The 9098-nt window shown below is 42.3% G+C and overlaps 1 protein-coding gene across 1 annotated transcript; it reads right to left on the reverse strand.

Moving 5' to 3' along the window:
* Positions 1 to 1373: 1373 nt before the first annotated feature.
* tmprss5 (transmembrane serine protease 5) lies at positions 1374 to 8574 on the reverse strand. The gene is made up of 14 exons (XM_053423308.1): positions 8541 to 8574; positions 8171 to 8313; positions 7207 to 7345; positions 6747 to 6827; positions 5874 to 5987; positions 5343 to 5478; positions 5003 to 5116; positions 4853 to 4896; positions 4529 to 4691; positions 4201 to 4385; positions 2739 to 2837; positions 2502 to 2644; positions 2215 to 2367; positions 1374 to 1382 (listed from the first exon to the last, which is right to left on the reverse strand). The coding sequence occupies exons 1-14, from the start codon at positions 8572 to 8574 to the stop codon at positions 1374 to 1376; spliced, it is 1557 nt and encodes a 518-aa protein (XP_053279283.1).
* Between the last annotated feature and the right edge of the window lie 524 nt (positions 8575 to 9098).

The raw sequence follows: 9098 nt of genomic DNA on the forward strand, positions 1-9098 counted from the left end.
GGCCGAATTCTGAAAAATGGGCCCGAATTCTGAAAAATACCCTTAAATATTAAATAGGGAGGGGGGAGGGGTGGCTCCTAGGCTAAAAGTGACTACCAAGCCCTAAGGAAGCCTCATGCAAAATTTGGTGCTTTTGTCCGCCCGGTAACGGTAATGTCGAAAATACTCGTTAAGCCACCTGACTATAAGAGTCGTATTGCTGCTCGAAGCTGTACCGCCCCGTAAAGCAGTGTCGGCGTCTGTGTCACTGTCACCCATGCTGTTTTGTTGTCTTCCACTATCTTCTCCTTATACTTACTTATCTTCCACTATCTTCTCCGGGAGCAACAGTACCTCCTCGACCAATGGGATGAGCGTATTCTGTATCATCGTACTCGTGTGTGAATATGCTGTCAGCTCACTGATCCCAGAGCAGGACATTGCCTGGGAACAAGTTTACTGTAAATGCTCATATAAAGCGCCCTGTTATTCATTTTCCATTGGCCTTTTACTGACCATTTTATAAATCTCCCAGTAATACGGAACAAAGTGCGTCCCATTTCAGCTCAATACGGGACGGGTGCTTTTGTTTCTAAATACGGGATGATATTTAGAAACAAGCTTGACACACCTTGAAATTGTCTCTACTGGGAAAGACCATCTATCCCCCGGATCAATAACAAGTAAGTTAATGTTCACAAACTAGTTGAAATCTCCCTGAATATGTCACAAACAAGGCAGATGCCCCCAAACAGCTGTGGCATCTGACATCTGCCTCAAATCGCGGCAACTGCCTTTCCCGAATCAGTGGCACTTCCTGTTGCCACCGGAAGTGCCTGTACGAGCTGCCGCTCCCACCATCTGAGTTTGCTGTCTCCATTTTTAAAGGTAGATGTTAGAACCATATCTATGGTTAGAACTCCAAACACTGTGGAGGTAGACCGCGCTACCGCTAATTAGCCGCTAGCTAGCGCTCAGATATGAAAACAAAAAGATAAATATACATAAGTGGCTAGAAGTTAAATATTATAGAGCATTAGCAAACATGTAACAAGCTACAACTAGCTACCACTCGGCGAACGTTGTGTGTTGCTATGGAGTAGAATAGATGGTGTATACAGGAAGTGTACTGCGGATGTCACCTAGCGGTCAAAGGGAGAACTGCAGCTCAAAAAAACATCAATGATACGACACAGTTGAGTAATAGGCTTAATTTATATATATATATATAGTACATGAAAAATACAACGTAAAAATGCATCTTGAAGTGTCCACTCTGTCTCTACGTGTACATCATGTCACAGACACTTAAAGTATAAATATGAACTGTCATTTTTCTCCCAGTGTGTCAAACAGTAATATCAGCAGCAGGCTGCGTTCACCAGGAGCTCTCCTCAGTAATCCTGCGAAGACAAACAGTCATTGTTAGCAGTCAGTGTTCAAATAAACAGTAATTATTCTCCATTGTGAAGTTTCAAACATTCAATCTACAACTGCTGAGTATGACAACGTCAGGCTAGGCTGTGTGTGAAATTATAGAGATATCTGCTGTTTCTGCAGTGGTGTACTGTCTTATTTTATTTGTGTAAAAATGAGGATTTGAACACACTCCATAAGATAGATCCTGTATTCTAAAAGGGCTTTAAAGCACTTAAACAAAAACAGTATCAGCGAAATGTAAATTAATTAAATTAGATTGGTTATTGGATTGTCTCTATTGCTGAGGCATCACATACTGTGTGAGCAACATTTTAATGTCACTGTCAAGCTTCCTTGCACACTTGGGTCCTCTAGTGTGCAGCCTCATAGATTTACATTGTTTTGATATTTAATAAATCATAATTCCCTTATTTTCATGAAAATATGCCAAACTTTTGCTTTATCAATCTTCTTAAATTGGAGGATTTCCTGCCTTTGTTGCTCTTATATAGTAAATTGGAGTGTTGTAGTGACAAAACTAATATTTGCAAGATGTCACCTTAGTGTTCTGGGAATAAGTTAACACGAAAATAACTAAAGAGTATCAATGAATATCATCGATAACAGAAGTAGTTGTAAGTGGCAGACAAAGCCTCATGAAATAATAGTGTACATTGTATAAATGTAATGTAAATATAATTCTCTGTAATGTTGTGGAGTAAAAGTATCAAGTAGCCACAAATTCCACTCAAATACACCAACAGTACTGTTCAAATATTTGAATTCTTCAAAAGAAATTCTTAAAATTCTTTTTACCTCAATCATGTTGTAGATCCATCCCAAGAATTCCGCCACTTTGGTGTAAACTCCCGGATGGTTGGGCTCAGCACATCCTGTCCCCCAGCTGACGACCCCTACCAGCCTCCAGACATTTTCATCCTGGCAAACCAGGGGCCCCCCGCTGTCCCCCTAGTGAGGTAAACACACACTGTTCATTATAGACAGACCTAGTTTTCAGCATGTCAACCATTCCATTGTCCGCCAATCAGAAAAGAGGATGAATCTTTATTTCTGCAGGGTCGTGTTCAAAACATACATCTGACCTGACATGCGTCCACTTTTCCCTCTGTGTATCCGGCACAAAGCATCCGTGACGTGATCTCTCCATTGTACATGCAGGAGCTGTTACACTTCTTTGTGCTAATTATGGGAACTGGTGCCTCTTTTAGGGTGTCGGGTGACTGGACTGAGAGGGAAAAATACATATTTAAGGCTCATTTGTCAATGCAGTTAGACGAGCAGTAGTAAATTTGACTTGGAGCACTGCAGCAGCATCTTACCTCCGTCAGGTTGTGTGTATCCCCATCCGGAAATCCAGCACTGCGTACCTCCTGGAAGATCATAGTCGTACTGAGGCAAGCAGACCGGCCTGATAGTATCTTGTTAAAAGAGGGAAAATATATATGTTTAGCCTTTTTTTATGGAAATTCCTCCAACAGAATAAGTTATTATTTCCGTCACATTCTTTCTCCAAGGCCGTTGTTTCAGGCTGTTACAGAGATATCCACATGCTGCTTTATCTCCTGTTGTGTATTCGTCTTGCGTCGGGCTCCCTCAAGTTTACCTTGTTCTCTGACTACAGTCAGGTTCACAAGTCAGGTTTAAGTAGGGCCCTTAAGTCCCCCTTCACTCAGAAATGTGTTTGCTTATGGCTGTGTCCCCTGGAAGTCTGAGCTTCACTGTGCAGGATGATGTATGTGCAGAGTTTGACACTAGAACACTGTTTTTCACATTCATCTGCTGAGAGGAGATTTTTTCTCAGAGTTCACCGGAAATCTCAGTTTAAGACGTGTACAAACAAGAGTGATTCATGACGTGGAAGCTGATCGCGGTCCAGTGTGTAGCTCTCAGTTGTGTGATGTGGAAACAGGAAACCTCCACTGTGCATCCACTCAGAGACTTTAAACAGACATCACCCAGTAGTTCATTTTGAAAATGAAAATTATTTTAGCACATTTAAAGATACTGCATTTCAGAGAGGGAGAAGTAGATTTGATTTTAAGATGATGTTTTTTTACGGGAACACCATTAGAGCAAAATGATTACTTTAGCAGGATAGTTACTTTAACATGTCTGCAGGGAATCTTTAAACCTTATTGAGATTGTATGCCTAGATTTGAATTTATATAAAGAATCAGTTTTATTAGATGCTGTAGAAAGGGATTTGTGATGTGAAATCCTTTATCCGTTTGATTCATAATTTAAATCATTGTGTCATTAATGTCACAGAGGATAATAAACCCTGCACCTTTGGCAATGATCAGGAATTACCTCCAACGAGGAGATTATGTTTTCACCTGTGTTTGTCTGTTAGTTTTAAGGATTACACAAAAACTACTGGACCCTGATTACGTCAGAACTTGGTGGAAGGATTTAGGTTGGGAAATAAACCATTACAATCTTGGTGCAGATCCAGATGATAAAGATTTCAATTTTTTTACATTTTCACTTATTTCACAGGGAATATTTAATGGTTCTTGTTTGGGGAAAAAATCTGGTTTGGTGCAGCCTGATTGAATTTGAAGGAACTTGTTAGTTATATACAGCAACTTAACTAGGTTTATTATACTGAAGACAGTCAGTATAACAGTATTACAAAAGGTATTGGTTGAGCACATGACAGTAAAATTGTAACCAGAGACCATAGTATTGAGATTGTGTGTAGTACTCGTCCGTTTTGCAGTGCTGTGATCTCATGTCATTTGTTGTGTACAAATCTTGTGAGGAAGTTCTAGCACTGACCTGAGAAATTCAGCGGCGTCCGCAGTTTCATCAGGGCTATGTCACTGTCGTGGCTCCTGTGGTTGTAGTTCTTGTTGTAGATGATCTTCTCCACGGCGTGTCCTGTGTGCTGAGGCATTTTAGCCGAGCTGCGCGTGACAATGCCGGCATACACCACCCAGCTGGAGACCTGAGGCAGCCTGTAGCTGCCATTCAACAACAGAGAAGAGGAGGCAGATACTGATAAGAGAGAACTGTCATGTGTCCAGTGGGATGTTAATGACGGATTGTTCCCGCTCACAGATGCTGCACCTCTGACCTTTAGTGCTCATAAAGCCTGAAGTCTTACTTGTGCACACAATGGGCCGCTGTGACTACCCATTGACTGGTGATGATGGAGCCTCCGCAGGTGTGACGGTTGCTGTTGTAGAGGCTGACCTGCCACGGCCACCTGCCCAGCGTCGCCTCCACTCCCCCGATTATCCTGGGCAACTTTGCTCGTGTCCCACACTCTGAACGGAGATCCATTTATCAAAAAGCAAAAGTGAGATTGGTCAGCGCCGCAGCAAGTGGCATCAATCACTTTCTCTGCCACTGATATAAGACTTGTAAGAACTAGAGGGCTTTGTGTTATCTGCAAAGTCAAACAAAAAGTTAAGTTTAATTCGCTCACCAAAACATTGCAAGGCGATAACCTTCCCTGTGACACAGCTCCCCCTAAATGAAAATAAATTAGGTAACTAATGATGCATAATTAATGTGTTAGTAGCCACAGTTTTCTCTGCATCATTATGAGGAGATGTCCTCGGACAGATTGCTTTACCTGAATTGCCACATATTCTCCAGTCTGCCCTTGTGCTCCGAGGTAATTTGTATAAAGCCATCCGTGTAGTTTGGCCCGATGTCTGTTAGGTTCACTCCTTTATGCTTGGTCAGTCTGGTAACAGAAGAGAAACGCAAAATGGGCGGAAGTGAATATAAAGATAATTCAGACTCACAAGATGTGAAGCAAGATTGCAAATGAGGAATTACTAGATCATAAATAAGCAGAGCCTTCAGCCTTGACAAAGCAGGCTAATATTAAACTAAAAGATAGCGGGTGAGTGGGCGCTCAGGTCTCAGTCGGTGCTGAGGTGGTGGGTGATTCTGTCAGGAGTGCAAACCTCAGATAACCCAGCTGTCTGCAGACCAGCGTTCCCAGCGAAGAGTTCCACCGCTCGTAACACACGGGCAGCCAGGTGGGCAGCTTCCCCAGCTGGATCTCCAGGAGGGAGTTCTCCGGGCTGATTCTGTAAAACACTGAACCTGATTGATTGAAAATCCCTCCAGAGACAAGCTCTCAGGCAACAGTAATGAACGAGCCGCTTCTATGAGTGGGAAATGATTTAGAGAAAAACCTGACCATCTATGCTAATGTAGTCAACACAAACACATCATTATGTGTGATGTTCTAGTGTCAGTCAATGGGCATCTCTCAAGAGTGAACAAAAGGCAACAAGAAGCAGCTAATGAATGTTAATTTTGTTACTGTTCAACTGAAAATCACTTAGGAGGTGAACCGTGATGCAGATGGATGATGACTCGCATAACATTAAGCTCAGCAACCACACAACCCTGCGCTGTTTGTTTATTCATAAAACAATAAAGTAAATTACCTGACTCCAACAAATACCAACAGAGGGAGGAACACAGACCTTTCCTGGGGTCGGAGATGGAAATGTCCTCTGTCACGTTGCAGAAAGTCGTCTCCTTTGTGTCCCCGAGTCCCACTGCACTTTGGGAGGAGGAAGGCCTCAGCAGGAGTTTGACTTTATGTAGAAAACATATAGTAAGTCGGTTGTTTAATGTGCAGCAGGAACATTTTCATTGTTTCTAAAGTTTAGTAGACTATATGCAGGAAAAGTTGAATCAAGGGCAACATATCTCATTTGACAATCTCTGGACATTTTGAATTTTATCAGTATTGGTACAGAGAGTAACTTTACTCTAATAGGTAAAACAAGGGATTGCTCCTGAATGATTCAAAGGACATGTTCCATAAAAAAGTTTGCCGGGGGAAAAACAGGAATAATTAATCATTTTAAACATTCAAATATATCAGCCAATAATGCAGATGACAAGGTTTTGACAAATAAGACATTTTAGTACAGAATTGGCCAATTATCGAGGAGATTAATCGACAGATATTTCTTAAACGGGTCAATTGACTCAACATTTGATGGTTCTAACGTCCCAAAAAGAAGAAAAAGCGTTTCATTGTCTTACATTAAGATATTATGAATTTCTGGACTGTTTTGAGTTTTTTACTATGTTCTATGGACCAAAGCAATCATTGATCAGCCGAGGGAATAATTGGCAGATAATTCAGTGATAAAGATAATTAGCTGTGGCTCTCCATCAAATTTATAAAACTTTCAAATCATCATCGAAGGAATCCAGGATCAGTCAAGCTCTTCTTTGAAGGGGAGCTTGAGTCGCTGTAATTGGGACGTTTTACACATTAATGCCCGGTTACTCGTAACTGAAAAGCTCGTTTGAACGATTCTCGCTCAGAGAGAGTGACTCACCTAGAAACCAGACACCTACAGCTAAACCTCCCAGGAGCCCAACTGCACACAGCGCTGCCAGCAGCCTCACCAGCCTGTGAGCTGAAGCGACAGTTAAGACCCCAGTTAACCACCTTTGATCCCAGATATGAGCTGAGAGGAATGATTAAATGTCACATTATGCACTGAGAGATGGAAATTAATAAACCATGATATGTACATGCAACACTTGAGGGTTGAAATGTAAATCTACACAGTGATTTCATTTATATTTATAAGAAAAATGCTTCTTTACCAGACTTCCTCTAACTACACTGCAGATTCAGTCTGTTTTATTTACTCAGGCGTATTCTTCACATTTAGGTGCTTTGACAGAACTGATGTGTGTGTTATTTATTTATTTCTGTGGCTCTAATGAAGCAGTATTGCTGTATCAGTCAGAGGTTTGATGCACATTAAGTTGTGCACCGCCGGCTCTTACCGTGAGTCGTAGAATGAATCCCTTTTAACCAGCCCTGCACTCTTTTGGTCCCTGCGACTCCTGCGGTTTTCTCCGAGTGAAAAGGATGACTGACGGCCGTCGGGTTCTCGATCACTGATAATGTGTCTCCATCAAGACTCTAGAAGAACGACAGCAGGCACGTCATACCTCATTTACAGCTTGTCCACAGTTTGAGAAAAGTTTCGGGAAGTTTTCTTCTTGCAACAAATACGACCTAGAGACCATCTGCTCCTCAACAACTTTGCACCTGTCAGGCTCTGTCAGGTTTAATTAGGAGCGCAGTAATCCTGGATATGAGCTGCCACTGACCAGTCCAGATGGATGGAGCTCTAGCTGTGTACAGGTGTGTGTGAAGCTGAAGCATTGCTATTCATGCTTGTCTTAAAATCAGTTTAAAACACATGTCCTGTTGTCTTCAGTAAGGTTGCATCGTTAGAGTGTGAGTTTATTTTTTGTTGTACTCCCTGTCCCTGGAGCATCTGTTTTCCATAAACATATTGAAAGTAGTACAGTAATTATAATGAAGTGCTCCATACTACAGATGTGACAGAGGACTTTGTATAATAGAATTACAGTACAAAATCTAAATCAACGCCACAGCATCTGCTCTCTTTCTATTGCCGCAGTATTTGAGTGTAGTGAGACATGTAATTTTGGCTCCTGGAATTAGTGTGTGTTGTATGTGGTGCAGGAGCAGTTTAGAGATCCGCTGCAGGTCATAAGATGCACATGAATGGTAAGAAATACTAAAACATAAGGAAGGTTGACGGATACAAGTGTGATGCGAGTCTGAAGTTAGTACTACATGTGTAAACAGCAGCTGCTGGCACAAATTGGGAGTGTGCAAGTGAAGCTAACAATGTGAGAAAGGCGGTGTTGTCAGTACAGCTTCCATTAGACAGATGGAGCAAGGTGAAGTGAATATTTTGTCCCCTTTTCTTACCATTTTTTCCCCGCATACAGTCCTGAGGAAAAGGCAGCGGTGTCCGTGGTCATCGGTGGGCCTGCGCCGGAGGTAGAGAGGTCTGTCCCGCTCGCAGTGGACGCACCATTTGCCATTTAACAGAATGCAACTCTGGATTTTCCCTTCACAAAGAGACAATGAGGTCAGCAGTGGTGCAGAGAATGAGGCTGTTGTTTGTCCAGGGGGGTTACGGGGGCCTTTGGAAGCTGAACCGGGTCTTTGTAAGGGGGGGAGAATCTCCAGAGATACCTCCAAGCTGACTATTGATAGGGCACCAGGCGGGGTTGCTAGGTGACGCTCTTTACCTCTGCCAAAAGATTGTCCATTTTCACCCGAGACGTGTGATTACCTGAGACACTTTGTAGCTTCTGAGAAAAGGTCATTATTGCGGATTGTTGAAAAGTCTCACATCACGTCAATCCCCATCATCTGGAATCCAAAGCCGTTGTCTCTCAACACTCGAGACCTAAATGAAGTCCGTTCTGTCCGCTGGCTCTCACAGATGACTTTCTCCTCTCTTCACTCTTTTAACCGGCTCACAGTCTCTCTGTTATTTGACAATATTGTTTCTCTGTCTCTCCCCCCCCCCCCCCCCAGCTCAGTCAGAGCAGGTGGCTTCAAAATGAAATCATCTAAAAATAGTAGAAAATAATTAACAACTGAGCTGAGGATGACGTGCGATTTGAGCACGGTGAGAAAAAGGAGCTCAGTGAAAGATCAAAACATGTCTTCATTTGATTTCCTGAAAGAGAGATTCGTTTTTTTTAATTTAGAAAAGATATTGCTAGTAATTAGATCCTGGTAGCAACAGGAACATTTGATACAGAGGTCGTTGATGACGTTTTCCCACATGCAAGCTGTCTGATTAGCGAGAGTCCAGGTGAAGGGAACAACTGCCAGCCAGAAA

The sequence above is a fragment of the Pleuronectes platessa genome, chromosome 5, assembly GCF_947347685.1.
Source record: "Pleuronectes platessa chromosome 5, fPlePla1.1, whole genome shotgun sequence".
Taxonomy (NCBI): domain Eukaryota; kingdom Metazoa; phylum Chordata; class Actinopteri; order Pleuronectiformes; family Pleuronectidae; genus Pleuronectes; species Pleuronectes platessa.

Bases quoted from the DNA above. Each gene is read 5' to 3' on its own strand.
- tmprss5 (XM_053423308.1), bottom strand. From the start codon at position 8,574: ATGACCTTTTCTCAGAAGCTACAAAGTGTCTCAG. The intron at 7,346-8,170 runs GTAAGAAAAGGG...TCGTTCTTCTAG, and splicing joins CTGTATGCGGGGAAAAAATG to AGTCTTGATGGAGACACATT. The intron at 2,645-2,738 runs GTAAGATGCTGC...TTTCCCTCTCAG, and splicing joins ATACACACAACCTGACGGAG to TCCAGTCACCCGACACCCTA.